This window comes from Pseudochaenichthys georgianus, chromosome 4 (assembly GCF_902827115.2).
Source record: "Pseudochaenichthys georgianus chromosome 4, fPseGeo1.2, whole genome shotgun sequence".
NCBI lineage: Eukaryota > Metazoa > Chordata > Actinopteri > Perciformes > Channichthyidae > Pseudochaenichthys > Pseudochaenichthys georgianus.
This window is the reverse complement of record NC_047506.1, coordinates 12,691,349-12,716,251: the sequence shown is the minus strand read 5'-3', so window position 1 is coordinate 12,716,251 and position 24,903 is coordinate 12,691,349. Positions and strand designations below refer to the sequence as shown.

At 38.5% G+C, this 24,903-nt stretch overlaps 4 protein-coding genes across 8 annotated transcripts in view; 2 read left to right on the top strand and 2 right to left on the bottom strand.

Annotated features, from left to right (window-relative positions):
* Nucleotides 1–1,959, top strand: part of rpf1 (ribosome production factor 1 homolog) — an 11,387-nt gene extending 9,428 nt beyond the window's left edge. Inside the window, exons 8-9 of the mRNA XM_034081497.2 lie at nt 807–933; nt 1,169–1,959. Coding sequence (XP_033937388.1) covers nt 807–933; nt 1,169–1,210 — 169 coding nt within the window. The 3' untranslated portion in view covers nt 1,211–1,959. The remainder of the gene's footprint in view (nt 1–806; nt 934–1,168) is intronic.
* A 32-nt stretch (nt 1,960–1,991) lies between these two features.
* LOC117445688 (guanine nucleotide-binding protein G(I)/G(S)/G(O) subunit gamma-5) lies at nt 1,992–6,573 on the bottom strand. The gene is made up of 3 exons (XM_034081499.2): nt 6,369–6,573; nt 6,075–6,234; nt 1,992–2,082 (listed from the first exon to the last, which is right to left on the bottom strand). The coding sequence occupies exons 1-2, from the start codon at nt 6,447–6,449 to the stop codon at nt 6,109–6,111; spliced, it is 207 nt and encodes a 68-aa protein (XP_033937390.1). The 5' UTR covers nt 6,450–6,573; the 3' UTR covers nt 1,992–2,082; nt 6,075–6,108.
* Nucleotides 6,574–7,359: 786 nt separating this feature from the next.
* spata1 (spermatogenesis associated 1) lies at nt 7,360–17,095 on the top strand. The gene is given in 12 exon segments (XM_071202866.1): nt 7,360–7,652; nt 7,812–7,918; nt 9,974–10,091; nt 10,440–10,493; nt 11,502–11,908; nt 14,063–14,236; nt 14,332–14,392; nt 14,709–14,823; nt 14,905–15,030; nt 15,326–15,501; nt 15,872–15,970; nt 16,484–17,095. Coding segments are annotated over 12 exon segments (1,647 nt in total). The 5' UTR covers nt 7,360–7,592; the 3' UTR covers nt 16,634–17,095.
* A 100-nt stretch (nt 17,096–17,195) lies between these two features.
* Nucleotides 17,196–24,231, bottom strand: ctbs (chitobiase, di-N-acetyl-). 5 transcript variants are annotated; one of them, XM_034080772.2, is made up of 8 exons: nt 24,082–24,231; nt 22,889–23,052; nt 20,643–20,781; nt 20,198–20,406; nt 19,910–20,081; nt 19,713–19,810; nt 18,682–18,843; nt 17,196–17,738 (listed from the first exon to the last, which is right to left on the bottom strand). In XM_034080772.2, exons 2-8 carry the CDS (start codon nt 23,000–23,002, stop codon nt 17,550–17,552), a joined length of 1,083 nt encoding a protein of 360 aa, XP_033936663.1. In that variant the 5' UTR covers nt 23,003–23,052; nt 24,082–24,231; the 3' UTR covers nt 17,196–17,549. The 5 variants fall into 5 exon arrangements, with proteins under 5 accessions (XP_033936663.1, XP_033936665.1, XP_033936664.1 ...); XM_034080774.2 differs by lacking the exon at nt 24,082–24,231 and adding an exon at nt 23,870–23,948; XM_034080773.2 differs by lacking the exon at nt 24,082–24,231 and adding an exon at nt 23,698–23,761.
* Between the last annotated feature and the right edge of the window lie 672 nt (nt 24,232–24,903).

The window sequence follows — 24,903 nt, the reverse complement described above, 5'->3', positions numbered from 1 at the left end:
ATATGTATATATATAACCAAATTGCAAATAATCTATAACTACTGTCACTTTTCACATTGAACATGTGCTCTTTTATTAAATAAACTAAATGCTTTCATCTTAAGTTGTGGGTTTAGTGTTTTTGACCCTAAGAAATTAATCAATAACAATAATCCACAGCGCCTCTCTCTGCTCCAGAGGATTTAAAAAATATATCCCAATGCCACAAAAATGCATCAGTGACGTGGTTGAAATCTTGTCTCCAGAAAACAGAAACAATATCAGTGACTGTTTGATGTGGCTCTTTGCAGTAACATAGAACAAATGTGGCTCTTAACCTCTGACTGGTTGGCCACCCCTGGCCTAGTCATATAACCAGGGTTCTTACGTCATTAAAAACCTGGAAATTCAAAATGCTAATTCCAGGCCCTGGAAAAGTAACAAGTTGCATCATATATAATTTAGATTTGATCTAATTGCCGAAATAGTAATACTATAATGATGATAAATACTGTATCGTATAGTAATGAAGCGTAAAAGGGCATTTAACTGACGAGGTATTTTGCTAGTGAGAGATTTTAGTTGTAGAAGCTAGTAAGCCTACTATTTGATTTGTTTTAGATAGGCACAACATGTTTCATATGCAGACCTTATTTTTCTGTTCCATTTTCAGTGGTACCGCTGAGAGAGAGTAATGTTTTTGGTCATGGAAAATCATTGGTGAAAAAGTGTATGAACCCTGTATAACACATTACCTTTTTTTTGTATTTGATCAAGCCAGTGCATCTTGTTTTTAGAGTGTCTAATAAACATTTGTATTTCTGAAGGTACATCTTCAAGAATGAGAAGAAGGTTGGTATTCAAGAGCTCGGCCCTCGCTTCACCCTCAAACTCCGCTCTCTCCAGAAAGGCACCTTTGACTCAAAGTTTGGAGAGTATGAGTGGGTCCTTAAGGTTAGTCTCTGTCTTTACTTTTACTTGAAAAATAGCTTTTATAGTGAAACTTAGACAGCACTTTAATATTAGTAAATGTCTGTGCCATCTGCATGGTATATTGAATACATTTGGTAGACTGATTTGCTGCCAGGTTTTCCGTTATTCATAAAGGATTGCAATGAAATGAGAGGTAAAATAGGTGTACTGTCCCAGTCTCTTTCTGTAAAGCTAAAAATACCCTTTTTGTTTCCAGCGCCATGAGATGGATGCCTGCAGAAGGAAGTTCCAGATCTAAGTGCAAAATAACATCCAGCGCTTTGGGTCAGGAAAGGACGGCCGTGTATATGATCCAATAAATTACTACCGTTTGTGACAAATGGACTTTATAGTGGATATCCGGTTCTTTGTGGACAACCATTTACTTTGATGTGCAGCTTTGATCAAATCATGCTAGATTCACACTTGTCCTGAAAGGGACCTTTACTGTATAAAGCTGTATCTGCATACCAAGTGTGGGACAGCTGCCTGTTGTAAAGACTTTCACACATTGGCAGACAACCAGAGGATAAATGCAGCCCTCCACATGGACCCAATAACCTGAACAATTTGACCTGTGTGTGAAACTCATTAATGGATCCTTTTTAAATGTATCTCGAAACGTAATGAATGTGACCCAAATTAAATTCAGAGAATGTGAGCTTTTCCTGGACACAACCTGTAGTGCATGCAGACATACTGTTACGTCCTGTGTAAATAACACAATGAGCCGTGAATTAAGTGAAACAGTGTCTGGAAATTGGTAGATGGTTCCAATTGTGTCTACAGTGCTTTTGTATTTCATAGAGATTTGAAAATAAGATGCATTGAACACATTTGCTGCAACTTAAAAATGTGGAAAATACATTTATTTATTCTCAAAATCAGGCATGGAACAATTTACAATTCAAAAAGGCACGATTTGGGTTAGTTATTTCCAAGCAAGAAGGTTAAGACTTGTATTGTGCCATATAAGCACCTGGAAATGTTTCTATCACAGTTTACAAAGGCAACCATTTAAAAAAAAAAAAAAACACCGTAGGTTAGTTTCTTGTTCGCAAATTCCCATACGCTCCTGAGACGAATCAGTCCACAGCGCATGTCCAACAACGCTTCACCATGTCCAAAAACCTGCAAGAATGTCACATGCATTAGTTGGACCCAATGAGAATTTTATTTGAAAATACTGCAGTACTGTACACCTACAATCAAGATACAACAATTGTCCCCAAAGTGTATGGGCTCTAACAGGATGATTGAGAGTGGAGCATAAAAAGAAGCCGTGTGAAAATTAAATGTTTTTTTAAGTTGACTAAGAGACTGCAAACAATGTGGCTGTAAATTGCAATCTTTTGAAAGCTATGAGTAATAATGGTGCAGGTTTTTACTTAAATTCAATACTTATTACATTGATAAATATGGGCAAGGCAAGTTTATTTATATAGCACTTTTCAACGCAAGGCAATTCAAAGGGCTTTACAAAAAAAAAAAAGACATTAATAAAGAAAAGCTAATAAAATAAACATTAAGGAAAAATACATGGATAAAAGTTACAGTGCAGTCTAAAATATGAATAGTTCAATTAAACATTACAAGAAAAAGTACATGGATAAAAGTTACAGTGCAGTTTAAGATATGAATAGTTCAATTAAAAGCAGCGACAAAAAGAAAAGTCTTCAGCCTGGATTTAAAAGTAGTCAGAGTTGCAGCGGACCTGCAGGTTTCTGGGAGTTTGTTCCAGATATTTGGAGCATAATAACTGAACGCTGCTTTACCATGTTTAGTTCTGACTCTGGGGACAGAAAGCTGACCAGTCCCTGAAGACCTGAGAGATCTGGATGGTTCATAGTTTAGCAGGAGGTCAGTAATGTATTTTGGGGCCTAAACCATTCAGTGCTTTATAAACCAGCAGCAATATTTTTGAAATCTATTCTTTGACACACAGGAAGCCAGTGTAAAGACTTCAGAACAGGAGTGATGTAATCCACTTTCTTAGTGTTAGTGAGGACTCGAGCAGCGGCGTTCTGAATCAGCTGCAGCTTTCTAATAGATTTTTTAGTGAGACCTGTGAAGACACCATTGCAGTAGTCGAGTCTACGACATTAGTCTTTTAATCCTAGATATATTCTTTAGGTGATAGTAGGCTGATTTAGTAACTGTTTTAATGTGACTGTTGAAACTCAGGTCAGAGTCCATGACTACACCTAGATTTCTGGCTTTATCTGTTGTTTTGAACATTGCAGGCTGAAGCTCAGCGCTAACTTTTAAACGTTCTGCCTTGGCTCCAAAAACCATTACCTCAGTTTTATCTTTGTTTAATTGGAGAAAGTTCTGACACATCCAGTCATTGATTTGTTCAATGCACTTACTCAGTGTTTGAATTGGAGCATAGTCTCCTGGTGAAATTGTTATGTAAATGTGTGTGTCATCTGCATAGCTATGGTAACTTATTTTGTTGTTCTTCATTATCTGAGCCAGTGGTAGCATGTAGACGTTAAAGAGAAGAGGCCCCAAGATGGAGCCTTGAGGAACCCCACATGTCATATTTGTCAACTCAGATGTGTATTTACCTATAGAAACAAAGTTGTTTCTGTCCTTTAAGTAGGATTCAAACCAATTTAAAACTGTTTCCGAAAGTCCCACCCAGTTTTCCAGTTGGTCTAGTAATATGCTGTGGTCAACAGTGTCAAACGCAGCACTGAGATCTAATAATACTAACACTGAAGTTCTGCCACTGTCTGTGTTTTAAAGTGGATGTCGTTAAAGACCTTTACAAGAGCAGTCTCAGTGCTGTGGGTTGGACGAAAGCCTGACTGGAACACATCGAAACAACTATTTAAATGCAAGAAATTACTCAACTGTTGAAAAACAACTTTTTCAATGATTTTACCTAGAAATGGGAGGTTTGATATGGGCCTGTAATTGTTCATCTAGATTATTATTTTTTAAGAGCGGTTTAATGACTGCAGTTTTCAGGGCCTGTGGAAAAATACCTGAGTGAAGAGATTTGTTTACTATATGAAGTAGTTCTGAGGCCATGCAAGGCAAAACATCTTTGAAAAATCCTGTTGGAATAATATCAAGGCAGCAGGAGGAGGATTTCAGAAGTTGTATAATGTCCTCTAGGTTTTTATCATTAATCTGATGGAATTGTGTCATGATGTCTGAATTGATGTTCAGTGGACACAGAGACAACACATTTGCTGTTCCTGATGCAAAGGCACTGACTGCTTGTCTGATTTTCTGAATTTTGTCAGTGAAAAAGGAGGCAAAATCATTGCACGCCCTGGTGGTTAGAAATTCAGAGGCTACTGACACTGGGGGGTTAGTTAGTCTGTCGACGGTAGCAAACAAGGCACGTGCGTTGTTTTTGTGTTTGGTAATGATGTCAGAGAAGAATGATTGTCGTGCGTTTTTCAATTCCAAATTATAAAGGCCAAGTCTCTCTTTATAAATTTCAAAGTGAACCTGGAGATTTGTTTTTCGCCACCTGCGTTCAGCTTTTCGACATTCTCTTTTTTCTGTTTTCACGGTCATGGCCTTTCTCCATGGAGATATTTTCTTCCCAGTCACTTCCTTTACCTTAATTGGAGCAATGGCATCTAAAACATTTTTAATTTTTGAATTAAAATGATCTACTAGCTCATTTACTGAGGTGTTAGCAGGGGCAAGTGTGGAAGAAAAATTCTGAGTAAACATTTCCCTAGTATTTTCAGTTAAATATCGCTTTGTGGTTACCTCTTTTTGAACACTTGTGTGAACAGAAATAGAGCTCTCAAAGAAAACACAGGAATGGTCAGACAGTGCAACATCAGTCACCACAACCTTAGAGATATTCAGACCCTTTGAGATAATTAAGTCCAGAGTGTGCCCCTTATTGTGCGTGGGCTCCGTCACATGCTGAGTCAGTCCATAGTTATCAAGAACACAAAACAGTTCTTTAGCCCCTCTGTCCTGGGGGTTGTCAACATGGATGTTAAAATCACCAACAATGACTAGACGGTCAAAGTCAATACACACTATAGACAGCAGTTCAGTAAAGTCATCAAAAAAGCTTGCACAGTATTTGGGTGGTCTATAGATATTTAGGAACAGAGCTCGAGAGGAGCATTTCAGCTGAAGGGCCACATATTCAAAAGAATCAAAGTTTCCATAAGATGTCTTCCTGCATTGAAGGGAACCATTGAACAGAATAGCAACTCCACCCCCTTTCTTATGCATTCTTTCCTGACTCATAAAACTAAAGTTGGGAGGGGTTGATTCGATAAGAACAGCTGCACTGTTATTTTGTTCAATCCAAGTTTCTGTTAAAAACATAAAATCAAGATTGTGCTCAGTGATAAAATCATTGATTAAAAATGTTTTTCCTGACCTGACATTTAATAAAGATAGTTTAAGTTCGTTAAACACACTATCAGTCACGTTTTTTGTAACAAGCTGTGGCTGACATGGAATCACTGCTAAATTAGATAAACTCACAAACGTTTGAGTGCTTCCTGTATCCAAGATGATTCACCGCTCTTAATCTATTACCTATCAACACAGATATCGGCAAAGCTACTGGCAGGCAGGGCCCCGGCATGTCCTGGAAAGAGTTGAGAGTGCCATACGCCCTTGAGCCTGGACCCAGCAGATATCAGTTTGCAGATTGTTTTGGTTTGGATGATATACAACATGTTGGCATCATATCTCAGTTACAGGTGGGTTAACCGCATTATTTTTTTAACATTAAATCATTGTCAAGACTATTAGTATAACTATTTGACAGAATTACAACTACAATATGTATGGTGTAATAACCAGAACCCAATGAAGAAAATAATGTGCTTTTTGAGATTGTATGTGAAGTCTTAAAGATATTTCCTTTTTCTTAAGAGACTTCATTATAACAATAATTGCATGATAAAGGGTTGAGGCCTTTGGTTAAAGAGTGTAATTTAACAAAAAAGTGGTTGGTTCGTAAGAATCTTGTTTCCCATTACCTCCTCAGTAGGTAATGATGGTACTGAAAGAGCACATCAGCACATTGTATACAGTCCCCATTATACGTTTTGTTTTAACATGACTAATGTGTGGAGAAAATGACGGAGCTTTCTGAGCAGAATGAGTGCAGTAGTACTCACAGAGGCAGATGGTTTGCAGGTGTGTTTGTTGGTGCTATAGGAAGGAGCAGACCTTCTGCGGTCTGAACGGGTTGGTGCTGGTGGCCATGCCGCAGAGCAGAGGGTCCTGCTGGGCGTGCTGCAGGCAGAACTGCTGCAGGTCCGCGGCGGCCTGGGACACCTGTGGGAGACAACACCGGAGAGTTAATAAACCAGCAATCCTAAGAATTCAAATTACACAGTTGAACGACATTATCTGTGTTAGAAAGAGAAATTAGCAACACATAACAACACTAGAGAGTGACGTTAACTCACCTTTACTCTGTTGATGCCCGCTTCGAGACGTAACTGTTGGACGACTTTCTTCATCGCCACAATGCTCGATGAGCCCGACATTGTAAAGATTGTAAAGAGGGTTATGAACGATTAAGAAACTTTTACAAACAAATTGCTTTTGGTATGTAGCCTGCTGACCACTCCTTCTTGATCGCAGAGTTTCCGGTTTTCTTTAAAGGAGTGTCAGTCGGTGCTGCCTTCAGGGGGTGTTATTCAAATGGAAATTATATTTTCACTTTATTCCCCCCACAGTTATAACATAGAATGTACATCAAATGCCATTGCGAAGATGTACAGAAGAGTTTTTATAGTTTAGTTGGAACTCAACCTAACTATTTACGCTATAAATTCAGAGCAATGAAAGAAATAAGCGCAGTTTCTACATTACTAAAGCTTTGGTTAATGTATCACCCAAAATGTGTCTTATACCTCATCTTTATCATCGATTGTTGACGTATGTCATCTCTGTGGTTTCTTCAAAACTGAAATAAATATCTATCTTCTATTTTTTGGGAGGCGAGGACTTTTATTTTGTATCGTCAAAAATTATAATTACGACGACCTCCAGGGTGCTTGAAAGCTGCATTAAAGCCTAATGAAACGAAATTGCGACCTCTAGTGGTGATGAAGCATTATCACAGTTAGACACCCAAATTACATTTAAACCTGTTATCCTGTGCGGTATTATTTATAAAAAGTGTCTTTGAAGGCAAAAGTTATACAGGCAGTAAATTAGATGAAGAACAAAATAAAACAAACATCTGATAACTTTAAACCACAGACGGGTCGCCAAGTCTTTATATTCAATTTGTAAGTAGGCTATTCATTCAAAGATAATGTAAAGTAAAATGGTATAACTTCCATACCTATTCAACTTTCAAAATCGGTTCATTAATATTAAAAAAAAAACGCACGAATGTGTCCAAATTCTGAATTATAACTGCAAAACCGAAGCAACTTGTGGACAATGCGGGCTCTGGTCCTCCTTCTTTCTGCCCAAGTTGTCATCACCAGCACCAGAGCAACCAGGACTGGCAAGCTCATAAAACAAACTCCACGGGACCGTGTTTGATCCACCAGTTAGGTACTGAGCAGACCACGCTTTCACAGCTGACACAAACAAAGCTTACTGCGTATAAACCTAACACAAATCTATCGTCATTTAGTGAGTTATCAGCTTCTCTTCATGCTGCTTGACTGATAATGCAGCTGTCCTGTGAGTCAGTGAGACATTCAGAGGACCGAAGACCGGCCAGCTGCAAGGTACGGTGAGGGAATCCATGCATGATTGCAAAAAGTCGTAGTATGCTGGAGGAATGTGAATGTATTTGAGTGAACACAAGTTAATTATAAAAGCAAATGCAGTTTTACTTTCACTGCTCATAATGCAAGTATACACTGAAATGTGTTGTATGTGTTTAGTTCTTAGAGCTCCATGTGCTGTATGTGCCAGGTGACCAGTGGAATGTGAAGCTGAATAAAGTCCCTGCTGAAGCCATAGAGAGCTTCATATCTGCCGGATTCATCAGGTGAAACTGCTGCACATGTTTCATTTGATGCAAGGAACCAAACTCAGAAGATATTACTGTTGACTGACTATGTTTAAATGGCAACGTTAAGTGTTCAAATTCCCTTCAAATGCTGCATTAGAACATGACAAAAACATATTTACTTTAGGTAAAGGAGTAATAACACACATATTTGAGTGTTATTTATTGTTGTGACATGTAACAGTCTGTTGCAGCTGGTTAAGGTGGTGTACAGTTGGATTGTTACAGATATAGAAATGCTGATGTAAACTGTATCTATATGTATATATTAGGGCTGTCAAACGATTACAATTTTTAATCAGATTAATCACAGCTTAAAAAATAATTAATCATGATTAATCACCATTCGAACTATGTCCAAAATATGCCATTTATTTATGTATATTGTTGTGGGAATGGAAAGATAAATGAAAGATGGCGGATATATCAATTTAACATACAGTATCTATGTTTATTATAACATTTTTCTGCATGTTAAAATGAAAGACAACCCACACACCTATCAATCATCAAACCGTGTTGATTTCTATCAACGGGGGAGTACTTCAGGAAAGTCGACAGAGGGCTAGTGGAGTACTTCGTGACCACAGAGTGTGAACGTTGTGATCAGCTGTTTTAACGCAGTTCTCCAGTGAAGGGGGGGGGGAAGTCTCCCACCGCAGCCGGGTGGCGTAGTTTTGACACAGTTCCGTTGTACAGACCGACGTTAACAGCAGCCTGTCTGTGCACACGGAGACCGACTCTGTCGTCCGGTGATCTAACCGCCTTCTGGAAAAGCTTCACAAGTACGTCGGTACGCAAATGCGCTTTGTGACACAAGTGACGCTACGCATTTCAGATTACGCACATAACCTGCGTACCAGTTATGTGCACCCCTGTACCAGAGCCATATTATTACTATTATATGGCTCTGCCCTGTACTACAGCAAGAGTATTCTCCGTCGGGACTTCCTGCAACAACACCACGCCGTTATCAAAGATGTTCTATTGAGAAGACGATCACTACGTGACAAAAGTTTTCAAAACCGTGGCTACTGAAATCAATCTTACTAACTGCTGTCTGTGCAATTTACTCCGCGCGAGTTGGCAGACTTTATTTTGCTTACTTTAACATCATTTTTCATGGTGGGGCTAAGCCATTTCTTGGTATGGGTGTAGCCTACCCCAGCCATACCCTGGCGCTGCCACTGGTGGCACGTATGGGGCGGGCCATTCTGCACATGCGTTAAATGCGTTAAATATTTTAACGCAATTAATTCAAAATATTAATTACCGCCGTTAACGCGATAATTTTGACAGCACTAATATATATATATATATATATATATATATATATAAAACTATAGCAGTTTTAATTATTGTATAGTCCTATTCTGCAAAGTAACCTTATCTTTTCAATTTACACACGGCATCTATTGCACGTCTGTCCGTCCTGGGAGAGGGATCCCTCCTCTGTTGCTCTCCCTGAGGTTTCTCCCATTTTCCCCTTTAAACTGGGTTTTCTTTGGAAGTTTTTCCTTGTACGATGTGAGGGTCTAAGGACAGAGGGTGTCATATTGTCATACTGATATTCTGTACACACTGTGAAGACCACTGAGACAAATGTAACATTTGTGATATTGGGCTATATAAATAAACATTGATTGATTGATTGATTGATAACCACATCTGCTAGACAAACACAGTGAAGTAAAAAGCACCATATTTTTCTCTGAATTTTGGTTTGATTAATCTATGCAGCCTCAGAATACTTCACGTCTCAGTATCTCGAAGTTTTAAAATGTACTTATCTTTCACCTGCATCATTACTACTTTCAAATACTGATTTGTTAATCATATTGAAACTGAATAACCTGAAAGCATTTTTCTATTCAAGGAAACATACAATTTTCCCTCCAAGGGTTTAATTATGTTTCATTAATCCACTGAAGATTACTGACTGTTCTCATGTTCTGTTTCAATGTTTTGTACAGCTATAATTATATGTTGTATAACAGATATCTAAAATATCCTTTTCATCACTGTTTATGTCAGGGTTTATCCTGATATCACCCTGAAAACTCTGAGGACAGAGCTGAGAGCTTTTCTTGGCGCTGAGAGGAGCATCGACAAATTCTCTTTTCTAAAATGTGTGGGGCGCAGTTTGGCTTTGGTGAGTGCAGCTGGCGTTTTACTGTTGTTTTATATAGCTGGTTGTGTTTCACCGAGCAGACAATAGAGAGAAACGAGGCAGACAGTTGGATTGACAAGTTTACTATTCAAGCTGCTGACACTAAAGTCTGTGTGTGTGTGTGTGTGTGTGTGTGTGTGTGTGTGTGTGTGTGTGTGTGTGTGTGTGTGTGTGTGTGTGTGTGTGTGTGTGTGTGTGTGTGTGTGTGTGTGTGTGTGTGTGTGTGTGTGTGTGTGTGTGTGTGTGTGTGTGTGTGTGTGCGTGCGTGTGTGCGTGCGTAAACCGTTTTTAATATCACGCCTTCTTTCACAACATTCTTTAATACTGCAGGTCAAGAGCAAACAGGAGGGGGATCTTAAAGTGAAGACATTCGCACCACCGTATGTATGTAGAATCCATGTCCAAATGTACATAGTTTTTCTTTGGAATAGTCTGATGCATAATGTATTGACTAAACACAGGTTCATGTAATTTAAAGAATTTCCTTACCATTTAGCTTTTTTCTTACATTGTTATTGAAATCCCTTATATTTTCAAAAAAATCTAAATGTCTAAATGTCTCTTATCTTCTGCTTCCAATCCCAGTGGATGGATTACAGAGATATGTTGTTGCCATGTTTAACCTTTAACCACAACATGATTATTTCCATATCAACAACTCACATGAGACTACTTGTGTGAAAATGTAACTGTTTTACCTGATGCTATTGCTGATGTGATTATGCTTCTTGCCACTGCACAAATGGCCTTCTGTATTTATATTTGAATTGTATGTTTTTTTTGTTTAATGCCTTTGTTTTATGTTGAAACTTGTTGTGTGCCGTGTTGGTCAGGACTCCCTGGAAGAAGAGATCTTGTATCTCAATGGGACATTCCTGGATAAATAAAGGATAAATAAAAAAATAAAAAAAAATATATCAAAAGTGAAAAATATAGTGAAAGTATTTAGCAAACAGCTGGATAAATGACACTGCAATTATACTGCACGAGTTGTGCGGTAAGCTGGTAAACATAGGTTTTGATGTAGTTTGGTTGTTGTTGCAGTAAACATGGCTGTCATTTACTTAAATTCATCAAGACTTTTCTCAGTGTTTTGATTATTTATTTGCCATATTATTTGGCATGTTTAAAGAAGGTTCTTTGAAATAATTCAAAGTAACAAAGGGTGAGTTTTTGGTATATAAATGGTAATTTTGTGAGTGAAGTATTTCTTAAATTATATTATTGTATTCCATTTTTCCCTTGTTTTTTAGGAACAATGATTTTTTTGTCATTGTTTGTTAACCTTGTAGTTGCATATTATCCTGTGATCTACAGATGTCAATAATAGTACCTCTGCCTCTTTATGTTCCTGTTTGGCTGCACTAATGTGTTGCTGTCACCTGTCGGCAGGCCCCGCAGCCGGAGCTCTACCTGCTGCCCGCTGTGGAGAGCGACAGCAGTGTTTGCTCCCAGTCTCTCACCCCAGACACCAGCAGCAGCTCGCCGGATCAGCAGACCTATTACCAGCCTCCAAAGACCTGCAACCAGCCAGCAGGAACAAAGGAGCCTGTTAAATTCCCCCTCATCCCCCAGTGTTCCCATCAGCCACCTCCCACCCCCAGCCTTGGAGAGGAGGAAGAAGAGGAGGTAGATGAGGAGCAAAGCTATAGTTCTTCAGAGGCAGAAGGAGACAATGAAGAGGGTCTGTCTTCCAACTTAGAGTGGGCAGAGCAGCAATGTTGCACAAAGAAGCATCACAATCAAAGGGCACCACAGCCTGTTTCACAAAATAACGGTAAAATATACTGAAGTTTTCTGTGCAGCATTAAAAGCATTGTCCTCTCCAACTTTCCGATTGTGATGCCTCACACTTTACATTCATCTTGGTTCGCCATCTCTCTTAAAATCGGCCAAATCTGGGGTTTTTTGCAGTTACTTTATGTGAAAAAAGTGCAGGTTTCTGTTCCCAACCTGTTAAACCCCGAGCCTGTTTTTCCAACACATCCTCACTCCCAGGTCGGCCTATGTTGACGTTATGTCAAGTCCCCTGCCGGCTTTTTCTAACGCAAGGGGGGGGGCCTTAGAGTCCATTTTCAACGCAAGGGGAGGGCCCTTAGCGTCCTTTTTCAGCTTTCCGGGATGTCCATATGCTTCTATGGACGCTCATGCAAGCACGGCATTCGTTTGTGTCGACTGCCCTTAAAGGCAATGAGAGCGTCCATTCTCATTGGATAACGGAGAGTTGTACACCCGGAAGTGCGTTGGAAAAAGCCGGCAGGGGACTTGACATAACGTCAACATAGGCCGACCTGGGAGTGAGGATGTGTTGGTTTTTCAGGTTTCAGGCTCGAAAATGACATTCCCAGAACAAATGACCATATCTTCCCTTAAGGGTTAAATAAATAATCTTTTTCTCAAAGTAATGATAAACCTGTGAGTTGGATATAGAAAAGTCAGATTCAATATAGATGTTTTCTATTTTAAAGAAAATTCAGATTGAACATGGTAGAAAACTGTAAATTATAGTGTCCGTCCAGAAAAAATATTTTGTACTTATAGTGAAAACTAACCTTGGATGATGGGTTAGTAGACTAAAAGCTTTAGGAATCCAAAGTACAACATATAATAAGTACCCTGTATCAAGATTGATGCAAAACAAGTGATATTTGACCTTTTTAGACAGATTTAGCAAAAACAAACCTCTTCTGGGGCCATTTGGGTGGATTTTCCATATCTCTGGCCCCCCTTGCTGGATTTTGACATGTGACATCTCTTTCTGACCTAGAGCCAATGGAATCGAGGGGAACTGCCACGTAGTCCTTATTTGGTAATGTGTGTGTGTGTGTGTGTGTGTGTGTGTGTGTGTGTGTGTGTGTGTGTGTGTGTGTGTGTGTGTGTGTGTGTGTGTGTGTGTGTGTGTGTGTGTGTGTGTGTGTGTGTGTGTGTGTGTGTGTGTGTGTGTGTGTGAGACTGCCGCATAGCCTAGACCGGAAGCAGCAGCCGGAAGGTGGCTACCATTAGCAGCTAACATTTGCTCTCCGATTTCTACATAAAAATGGAACTAAGGATTATAAATTAAATCATTTTTTTATACATAGACGTTAAAAACCTATGGATTAACCGATTCAGCCGCGTTTTTTCTGGTTTTAATGCCATTGAACACGTCTTTTGATCAGATTGACAGCTACCGTGAGATGATCTCCCTAGAAGCTCCGTAAAGGTACGTGTTGTGATGTCTGTATTTGCTTCCCCTGTCGCGAGTCCGGATCACTCAGTGATGATACTATATACCTAAATAATCTGTGGAACCTCAGCTTTAATCGGATATCTTGTGCAGCTACGATAAGTAATAAGGGTACTTTTATCTTGAGTTCTGTGCCAATGTCCGTTAGCATTTTTCGCTAAGGGGTCATTTAGATGCTTCTTATGAGACTTGTGTTTTGTTTTGGTAAAAATGGTTTGTATCGTCAGTTAGCTGAGATTATTTCCGTTAATCTGGTATAACACATTAATAGGTTCTTAAATATTAAGATCTCCTGAGACACAGTGTCGTGAAAAAAAACAGGGTCCCCGCCGACGGGGACCTTGGGGTTTAACAGGTTAAACCTGCTGAAATTCACTATGTTTTAGGACAGATCTTGTGACCCATATCCTTATGGTATAGCTACTGTATGTCAAAAGAAAATGGCTTTTCAGTCTTGCATATATAAAACATCAACATCCCCATGTTCTTTAAAAAGCATATTTCAGCAAACGCACAGGAACGCAGACACAAAACTATACTGTACATTACAAAGTTATTTGTGGATTAAATGTGAACATCACATTGGCATTTTATAATATGGGTAACCAGCACTTTTTACATTAGTGGAATCCAGCTGTGCATCTGCCACCCAACATCTTAACATTGAACATTTTTAAGCCCTTTAAAAACTAATCCTATGATCTCATTACTATACTCAGCTATTCAGTCTCTATAAATCTAAAGCTGTACAGCGTTGTGAGGCAGATTCAGATGAGGTGAAGGAAAATGAAGAAACCTGCAGAAAGAAGAAACAGCACCAGAGACAGAACAGAGGAGCCAGAGACTCAGGAGTCGTCCAGCCTCTGGAGGACAGAGATTCAGGCTTTTCTCTCTCAGATGGGTACTGAGCATTATTACTGAGAGCCATACTTGTACTCTGCAGTGAATACCAGTTTGTTCGGCTGCTGCTTGTTCTAACAGTGTGTTGTTTTGCAGGCTGGGGAAATCAAAAGACGCTCATGCACTGAAGTCCATCAGGAATAAACAAAGCAGTGATGTAAAGTATTGCATTACTTATGTCCAAGCTTTTTCCCAGCATCAGTCTCAGCATGTCTTATTCAGGCTATACTCTTGAGTATAACACTTTGAGAAAGGTTGCTCTTGATTGATTTTACAGGGTTTTTAAAACAAGTAGGAAATGTCCAGTTTGTTGAAAGTTGTTTTGGTGTAGTGATAAGTCCACATTCCACAACCAGCAGGTGGGTCTAGTGAAGTGTGGGAGGTCTTTAAAGTGAAAAGGGCAGGAATAAAGACTAATCCATTAAAATCCTTTGAGATATAGACTCATGTTGTGTGTGTTTGCTTGTTTTAAGGTGAAAGGAAGTCCTGCTGTGTTGTCCCGGCCTGGGTTCTCTTCTCCTCCTCAAGGACTAGACTTGCCCATAGTCACTCCAAAAAAACCTATCCATCGTGTCTTTCACACAAACAGTAAGCTGTCACTTTGGCCTCATACCAAGGATTCAAGTTTTTTATTTTGTATTGATCCAAACTGACATGTTTGTGTGTTAGGAGAGGAACTGATTGAGGAAATAAAGATGGTGAGGGAGGAGAGAAAGCAGCTGGAGTGGACAAGGCAGGAGTTGCTAAGAAAGGGGAAGGATTTATTGGCTCAAAACAGACACCGCAGGAACCAAGGTGAGCAATAAAAAAACTGTACAAGAAAGAAATAACATCTTACAAGGAATCATCCATCAAGTTCTTAATTTTGCCAGCAGTCAGTGACATCAATAATAAAGATACATGTTCCTTGTGTACCATAACTGTTTTAAAGTGAACATTTCATTTCCTAATTCATGTTCTGCCACTAAAGCCTTACTTGATAGATTGTGGACGACATATGAGAAAGTCAAATTGTTAGTCAAATTATTTTTAATATGTCAACTTTTTCAAAAGTAACTCAATTCTGCTGCAATTCTTCTTCAACGTAAAGCCCGTGACAGTTGGAAGAAGAAATATTTTGAAACTAAAAAGGCCACAGCGCCATTGGAGGAAAATCTGAGAAACCTAAGACAGGAATTGGAGACATTTTACAACAAACTCTTGCACCAGCTCCAGGCCAGAGATAACAGAGGGAAGCCGAGACGACAGGGCAGATCTTCCATAAAGGTAAAACTGAAGAAAAATTGATTAAATGTTGTAGTGTTTGTTAAGACTAATTCCTAAAATGTATGCATTTGGAAGAGTTACTCCTCAGAGATACGTCTTTAACTGTCCTTAGTAGAGACTACATATTGATTGATTTCTCATAAAATTGGGAACACTGACATTTTAAAATGAAAATGTAAATTGCCAATATGCATTTATTACAGCAATAAAATCTACTTTTAACAGGAAAATAACAGTTTGTTATGCTTATTACCCAAGCCTTTCAAATGGAACACCTGTGCTTTTCAATAAAACCCACTTTATTTAGCTTAAACACAATTTCAAGCTTTTTTCTTCTTCTCAATAAAGGCCTTTATATCATTCATTTCAGAACGAGCTCATCATTCAGATCATGACGGAGAGCCATGAGATTGACAACTTAAAGAGGAAGGTAGAGGATGCCAAGATGAAGCTGATAACAGAGATAAAGGTATCTGATTGTATATGAGTCTACCTAAATGTTTCTAAAACTCCTGAACAAAAGTATAGCTGTTGAACTACAAAGGAAGTTTTAACTAGTTGTTCAAGAAGCATATCTGAGAAATATGCTTTGTTGCACACATCTGTGTTGTACATATTTAATGTATCCGTTAAATTAGCTGTTTTGTTCAGGTTGGATGGCCTTATAGCAGTGGGGGGATTATAGTTATCCTGAACTCTGTGATTTACGAAGTCTCCTGATGAACAGAAAGCCTTCCTTTTTGCTAAAGTAAGGCTAACCGCTGCTAACTGTATACTTGCAGTTAGCCGTTAGCAAATTAACTCTGCTGACTGGACTGGGATCTCAGAAATCTAGGAGTGTTTGTGTTAACACACATATAAATGTTGTTTACTATTTAGTGTTCAGTACTTGAATAAATGTTCTTCATTACATTCAACAGCTACTGTGTAATCTGCTGAATTATAATAACAAACCAGCTTATTTTTTCCTGAATGCCGATAGTTGAGGAAACAGGCTGCCACAGAGCTGAGGGCCCTGAAGGCTGAGCTGGCCCAGAAGAAGAGTCAGTCCTCTCATCCCGGCCCCATGTCCTCTCTGGGATTTGGAAGTACCACACGGGAAACACCGCAGGCTCAACGAACCTCCATCTGATTCAGTGCATACCACGGTTCCTACTGTTTAAGGCAAGCTAGATTAAAGTCTGTTTGGGATTTGTTTGAATGCCATTCAATCCAGGACCAAAACTGGAAAAACACAAGAATTATCAATTTATCATGCCAGGTTTTAAACACTTCCTGTTATATTGAAGCACAAGTCAGGTTTTTTTAATATACAAAAATAGAGGTTACTAATTATTTAGAGATTTTATTTTACAATGTCAGACAAAAAGGATTCATAAAACCTGTATTGTCATGACATTTGAACGATGGATTTAAGACATTTTTATACCATTTAAGGCCTTGTTTTAGTTGTTTGGCCTTAACCATGCGGGGACTGGACAGCACTTGATTTGTTTTATTTTAAGCAGCTGTGCTTTCCACATGTCATTCTTTTTTTACCTGAGTTTTGTGCTGATACTTTTCCCGCTTTTTATTATTATTTGTATTACTATTTCATGTCTGATGTGATCGGATTTCTTCACAAAGTTGGTACTTTGACTTCCTCAGGTGTTAAAATCGTTTAACTGGTTGTGTAACTTCAATAACTTACAGAATTATCAGAACATTTTTTATTTATCATAAGCATAAAGCAAGAAAAAGTGCAGGAATCTGAGTAAGCTCAATATCATAACATCTAAAATACTGTTTGTGTCACATTGAAAAGATTGGTTGTCTTTTATTTTCTTCCAAGAATCAGTTATTTCAGTTTGCACAGAGGAATGTCTGCCGTGTAACTACATTCAATGACAACACCAATAAAAGCCACAATAACCTCTGAAGTGCAAGTATGCATCCCTGAATAGAGGGAAGCCCCACCCCATTACTGCAACAAAGGGTTATATTGACCTAGCAACAAACAGGAGGGGTGATGTACATTTCTGCAACCGTGTCAAGTGTATCCAAGCTTCTTAGCATCCTAAGAGAGAATTCCACATCACTGCGGTCTGCTGCCTGGCGACCGGTTCATCGCTGTAGTCCAAGATGTTTCCATTCCACATGCCAATGCCCCTCAAACCTTTGGATTTCACCGCGTCCGCCTTGGGACAAATACTCTGTGGGTCATCATACCAAACCTGATGGATCTGCCCTTCCTGGTCCTAAAGGAGAACAAGAATCCTGAGGTTAACATAATACGTTTTAATTTCAACGTTTCCATATCCTCATCCCGACTTTGAGTAATAACATGTTGAACCAGTGTTAAACTTCCACTTACATTAACTATAAATTGACTTTAAGATAGCACCACTGAAAAGTGTCAGTTTATGATAACTCCTTGTATCAATGAATAAAACAGATGGATTAAATGGTAACAAAGCACAACAAATGTATTACAAATATTAGGTCAAAGTTATATTTTTTATAAAAGAGGGCTAGAAACACAAGCCTGTTTCCTATTCAAAATAATTGATGATATATATATAAATATAAATAAAAAACCTTGTTGTTAGGATAGTATATTTTCATTCCTTTTGTTAATGTCTTTTATACTTATTATAATTTACATTTTGTGTTATGTAATACATAATGAACACCAACTACATAATGTGTTACCTGATAACATGGAGGTTAAGTCTGTTTAACACTTTAAGGGCCTTTATTTTGCATTTATTGTATACTGTATTATCAACTTTAAGTACTCGTTAAGGTCCTGCGGAAACACAGCTAGAAGTACAGATGATGGACAATAAGATGCACCATCTTATAATGATTTGTATAAAAGCCAACAAGAAGTCAGGAATGTTTTATGGGGTGATTTGTTTTGTTTGGGAAGTGACACTGTGGGAGCTCGGTCGGACGCCAGCCCTCTGGATAAACAGACTGGACAAACCATGCCTGAAATCCCTGCCTGACTTGTGAAGTCGTAACTTATCAGGAATAAAAGAGGAGCAGTCAGTCGAGTCGGGACCACACAGAGAGACAAACCATGACATTGGCACCTACTTTGCTAAATACTAAAATATCTAACTCAAACATAGCTTTACATCTTTGAGCAAATTAAATAAGAATTCAAAGTTAAAATATATAATAAAGACAACGCACCTTGTAATTGAAGTATGGAGCTTTCTGCTTGTCGTCCCAGAGCCTGCCGGACAAAGAGCCGTTGACCTGCGTCATGATCCACTTGTATGTTTTCTGTGTTCCTGCTGCATCACTGCAGGGGGCTCCACGGAAAGGCACTTTCATTAATAAACAAACTCCCTCCTGGTATGGGTAAAGACATTAAGAGATATCTGTGTTTGCATCTTAGAAATAACAACTTCTATATACTCAAACAATAAGTATAAATAAATGATTGAAGTAGAATCCTTAAGAAAACTGTATTTTTTTCTGCTATATTCATAATATGAGACAGCCTATTTCAAGGGGAAATGAGCGATTACATCCATCTTTACCCTTTTAATAAGCCACCCCACTCAGTTGAAAAAAGTCATTTTGAAGTAATGTAAATGTGGGTGTTTGAAGTTGGGTATTATTATTATTATTATTATTAATAATACTCAAATGATCCCTTTATAGTTTTTGGACAACAATAAAGGGAACAAATATATCAGGCTTTGGCTACACAGGCACTACTTGGAAGTAGAATCAATTCATGGTAATTATATGTATTTTATGGGATTTGTTGACACTAAAACAAGAATAAGGGACTACAGCCACAGCGGCACTGTGATGAATGATACACATCCGTGCTTAGTGCTAACATGTAAACCACATCAATGATGAAAACTTCCTCACAATTATAATGCTAAATGAGGCTGATCATAAGTGGTATTCGACAAAAAATGTTTTCGAACAGCAGATGGAGCTGGATACAAAGTTAAAGGATCACCATACATGAAAGTCTTTGTCGAATGTCACTGAAATCTGTCCAAAGTTGTGAAGACATTTCACTTAAAACCAACTGTTCTGATCTCACGATGGCTGTAGTGAAAAAGTAAGATTATCACCAAAGTGTTTCATCCATTGGGTACCATGGATATTTGTATCATATGTTATACCAGACCTCAATAAACTAAAATATAACCCAAGTTTTTTATATTTATCTTTTAAATGAACATACTGTATCTCACCTGGGAAAAGTTAAGGCATGGGTAGTCATAGCCGTACCATGGCACTCCCATCACTAGCTTCTTTGGATTGATTTTCAGACTCAAAAACTGGTCATAACCTTAAAAGAAACATAACAGGCATAAGGTGGTGATGAGTAGTTGAATGCATTGACAAGCTGATTTATTCTCATTCATAACGTAAAAACTGGACAACAAACCATTCAGTGTTTGAGAGAGTGGGGCATTTGCCATTGCAATACAGTCCCCCATGATCTGGCTCTGTTCATCATAGGACATCACAAACAGCAGGTCGCAGGACTCAGCGATGGCAACGTAATCATAGCAGCGCTTGTCGATACAATTTGGTGACCAGGCAACATCAAATGAGACCTTGAGATAAGGAATACAATTCATTTAAAGAAGCCACTTGGTCAAATGAATAAGGCATAGAGTTAAACTAAACTACATGTTTTTATGGTGACATTTGTTGAAAACATTGTGTTCACCTGGGAACCTGGGATCTCCCTGTGGAAGGCCTCAGTGGTCCCTTTGATCAGGTCTGTCAAAGCACGGTACTCTGACGACCCCTCGTCCATGGCCTGCTCGATGTCAATGTTGATCCCATCCATGAATTGACTCTTGGCTAGGTTGACTTTCTCTGTTATCCACGCCGTCCTGTTGTCTTGGTCCACAATGTAGGGTAGGTGAACGTCACCTTTTCAAACAAACAAAGAGAAAGATGGACATCATTATGAGGACGATATGGCCATGAACTTTTAACATTTCAAGAAGTAGCATCAAAGATTACCAAATGTGTCAGGAACTGGTTCAAACATTACGTTTGAGGTTGCTTATAACACTGACTGGATGAATTTAACAAATATCAATGAAATAATTTCCCCCCCTTTTCCAATCTATCTCTTTAATAAAGGCAAAAAGCCCAAATTCTACCTTTAAGTACAAGCCGCGCTCCTTTGGAGTGAGCGTAACACATGAGTTCAGCATCATATTTTCCAAACGCTGCCACTGTCGTCACCATACTCCAGTTGTAGGACTTCCATGTCTTTCCACCAACGTCAAACACATACACCTGAAAACACACAGACCACAGAGACTCATGACTGGAAGAGTAACTGCTCCTTTTACATACCTTTAATATCCCACTTTTACTGCATTTTGTTGTTTGTTTATTCATAAATCTTCAAAAAAGGAAACATGTTTGACACTGTGATTTCAGTCTCTTTATCTTAACACAGTAAAGGTTCTCAAACTATAAGAAACAGGCCGGCCTGAATTATGATAGCTGCAACCTTTTTTTGAATTGCCAATTCATGTATAGATTGTTGATTATAAATTACTTATTAAGTCTAGCCTGAATTTGTCCATCACAGGTTACCAGATCCCAAGCTGATATTTTAAAACTAAAGTCTGACATGGTCTGGATTGTATTATAGTGAAATTCAGGCAATGTGTGGTACTTGACAGTAGGCTAAAAAAACACTAGTTGATGTTGAAAATGGCTATTTTTCTGGTGACTGACCAAGAGGCTACTTTCAGATAAAATCACATCCCTTCTACCCGAGTTAGGTCAGTATTGCTGCATGTGGTCTCAAAAACATAAAAAATACAAGTCTCCTTTAATAATAAAAGGCAGACTAGGGTTTGTGCAAAATGTAAATGCCTTAATTTAAAATAGCTAAATGTACTAATTACAATAATTAGAAGAGTAAAAAGCTAATGTCTAAGGCACAGTAAGTCATACCAGTGAGTGACACTATCAGGGCTCTAGCACAAAAATGAAATGCAGTTGTTATTGAGGTTATTAATTACCCCTGTATTCCTCAAGTATAATGTTCTTCTGTGAGAAAGGTCTTTAATAATATATAAACCATCGGCTTCGCCCCCCGAGGACCAAACTCCGCACAATGGGGGATCAGGCTTTCTGTGCAGCTGCTCCTCGTCTGTGGAATTCCCTCCCAGACCACCTGAGGACTCCACAGACCACTGACGCCTTCAAGAAAGGCTTGAAAACCTTTTGATTAAACTTTTGTTTATTTAGTTTGTTTTTATTATGCCTCCTGTAGCACCTTGGGATTGCTGTTAGCAATGAAATGTGCTTTATAAATCAAAGTATTATTATTATTAAACGTTAAGTATTGTACAATTACAAAATTAGTCTTTAAATTAACACGTTGATATGTGAGTTTCTAAGCATGAGTCACCTCACAGAAGTCCAAGAGGCCACTCTTTCTCAAATATCACACAACCGTTAAACAAACACAGACAGGCTGGTTAGATAAAGAGGAACAGCAGTCCCAATCTGAAACTTACAACAGAAAGCACAGTAGACAAGTTCAGCTAATGTTGTGAATAGCCATGCATGCCATTCACTCACAACACTGTTCACTGCTATCTCTTTTTTTCCTTTTACTTTATGTATGTCTATTATAGGCTGTGATCAATACTTGAATATGCCAGTTTAATGCTCACTATGCAAAGCAAAACAAATGGATAGTGGAAATGATTTAAAAATGCTATTTGGTGTACCATTTTTGCAATACTTTGATGCTACAGGTCAATAGAGTTCTAATAAATAAGCTAAACATATTAAAATACATTTGGCTCAACTATTTTGATCACTGACATGAATTAATTTTACATAAACATTTTAATAGATTTATTTTATAAAGCGACTCCAAATCCATACGCCTGACAAATAAGAAACACCCCTTTGTCATTGGATTTACAGTGCTTATTTGATCTTAGATGACATTTTCTTAGGAAAATTCAGCTGTTTTTACTACTTGAGTATTTCAATATTTCAATCCATGTAATGTGACCAAATGCCTTCAAATCAATGCAGAATTGTATTACTACATTAGGTATGATGACACGCCTCTATTTTATATAATATAAAGACAATTGAGTTTTTTTTTAGAAACTTAGTGAATGTCTGTTGAGTACCCAACCTAGAACTAACTTCAATTAAATTAAATACACCTAGTTTCAGTTCTCGATAAGCAACTATGGTCTTGTTTTGACCAGAGTTGCCTTTCTCTGATTATCTCTTTAGTAATGTGCTATTGGTTTGTAGCCACTCTAAAGTGATTAACAGTATATTTAAATGCAGACTTATGAGTGATGTGCTGCAGGTGGATGTTGAACACCAGCTTATGTCACAGACAGACGTGAACTACCTCAAAGTCTCTCTCGTCCCGGATCTGTTCACAGAGCTCCGGTCTCTCACACGGACACACGGTAGCTCTGCAGACCAGGAATATCGACGATGAAAACAGGAGAAAGTAAAACATTTCCGCAGCAGGAGGAAGTTGAAGTCGGCCCAGATCACCCGGAGTTTTAACTGTAAACAAATCACAAGTTCAATGAATCACTGCTGTACGGAGGCTGACATGGTACAAACTTCATGGTTAACTTACACAGCGACATTGATAGTAGGCCTCCTCACCAAACATGTAAGGTTTTCAATTCGATGTAACCATAATTACAATATAATTATACATTTTAGTTATTTAGCATGATTGGAATAACATATTAAAAACAACAATTTGACCACACAGGGTCTAACATCAGTTGTGTGTAGAGTAACAAAGTAGATAGTACTCAATACTCAAATACTCAAGTACAATTGTGAGGTTGTCGTAGGCCTACTTACCTTGAGCATTTCAATGTTTTACTACTTTGTACTTCTACCCCACTACATTCAGAGGTTAATCGTGTCCCTTTACTTACTTTGCAGATTGTGTTTAATAATTTGCGATATAATCAACACTTAAATAAGACTTTAGCTTATTACTTATTACCAGATATCCAGTGTATTCCTACACTCTGGTACTTCCACTTTTACTTAGTACAAGTACTTCTTCAACATCTGTTAACAATGTTCCTCTCAAATCAATGCAGACTAGATGGCCTATTTACTACACTAGACAAGTAGGACACAACTGCTTTGGATTTGTAACCAGAATTATAATAAGATTGCACTTACACTTTAAGTGTTTTCTTTTCAGTTTTTGAATAATTATAGAAAAACATACCAAAAACTTGACAAAACAGGGGTCTTACAATGCTCTTTTTATATAAATATTCCTATGAAAATTCTGCTGTTTTATACTCTATAAAGTCTTGATTTAAAAAAATCTTTTTATAATTTGACCCACCTCTTTTTAATGAACTTTAGTCCACCTTCTACACTGAACAAAAATATAAACGCAACACTTTTGTTTTTGCTCCCATTTTTCATGAGATGAACTCAAAGATCTAAAACATTTTCTATATACACAAAATAACCATTTCTCTCAAATATTGTTCACAAATCTGAAAAAATCTGTGATAGTGAGCACTTCTCCTTTGCCGATATAATCCATCCCACCTCACAGGTGTGGCATATCAAGATGCTGATTAGACAGCATGATTATTGCACAGGTGTGCCGGTACGTCCACACAGCAGCTTTTAGACGAATCTTCCACCGCTTCCAACGCTTCTCTGCCCATTGACTTTGAATGGGGATGACGTCACTTTGCCTCGCTTTTCGCCGAACTGCATTGTGGGGGAGCGAAGCGAAGATTTCCAGGATTTCCAGGATTCAAAAGTTGAGCAATGTTCAACTTTTGAAGCTGAGCTGGAAGCGCCAGCCAATCAAACACGTTTATGCAAATCTGACAGTAGAAGTGCTAGCCAATCAAACCGCGTGTAAGCAGGGAGAACCAGACCGCAGTTCATTTCCTCATATTCCAAACGAGAAATTACGGTAGCAAATCACCCGGTTCTTTACGACCAGAACTATTAACGGGATATAAACCGGAGGAACCAGGCATGGAGGGAGTTGGCAGAGACAGTGGGTGAAACTGGTAGGTTTTCGCCTGTTTGGGGAGTTTATATATATATATATTGCTCGCATAAAATCCCCGGGGTTTTTTGCTTTGTATGTCGGGGGCGGGAGATTCATGTGATTGGTTGTTGGTCGCATTGCTCGCAAAAAATCCCCAAGCTGTCAGACACGCCCAGCTCCAAGATTTTCAAGATTTTTGGAAAGCTGCTGTGTGGACGTACCAGGCTGGCCACAATGAAAGGCCACTCTGAAACGTGCAGTTTTGCTTTATTGGGGGGGTCTGGGGGGGTCTGAAAACCAGTCAGTATCTGGTGTGAGGAGTAGGATTAGGGTTAGGGGTAGGGTTAGGGTTAGGGTAATGT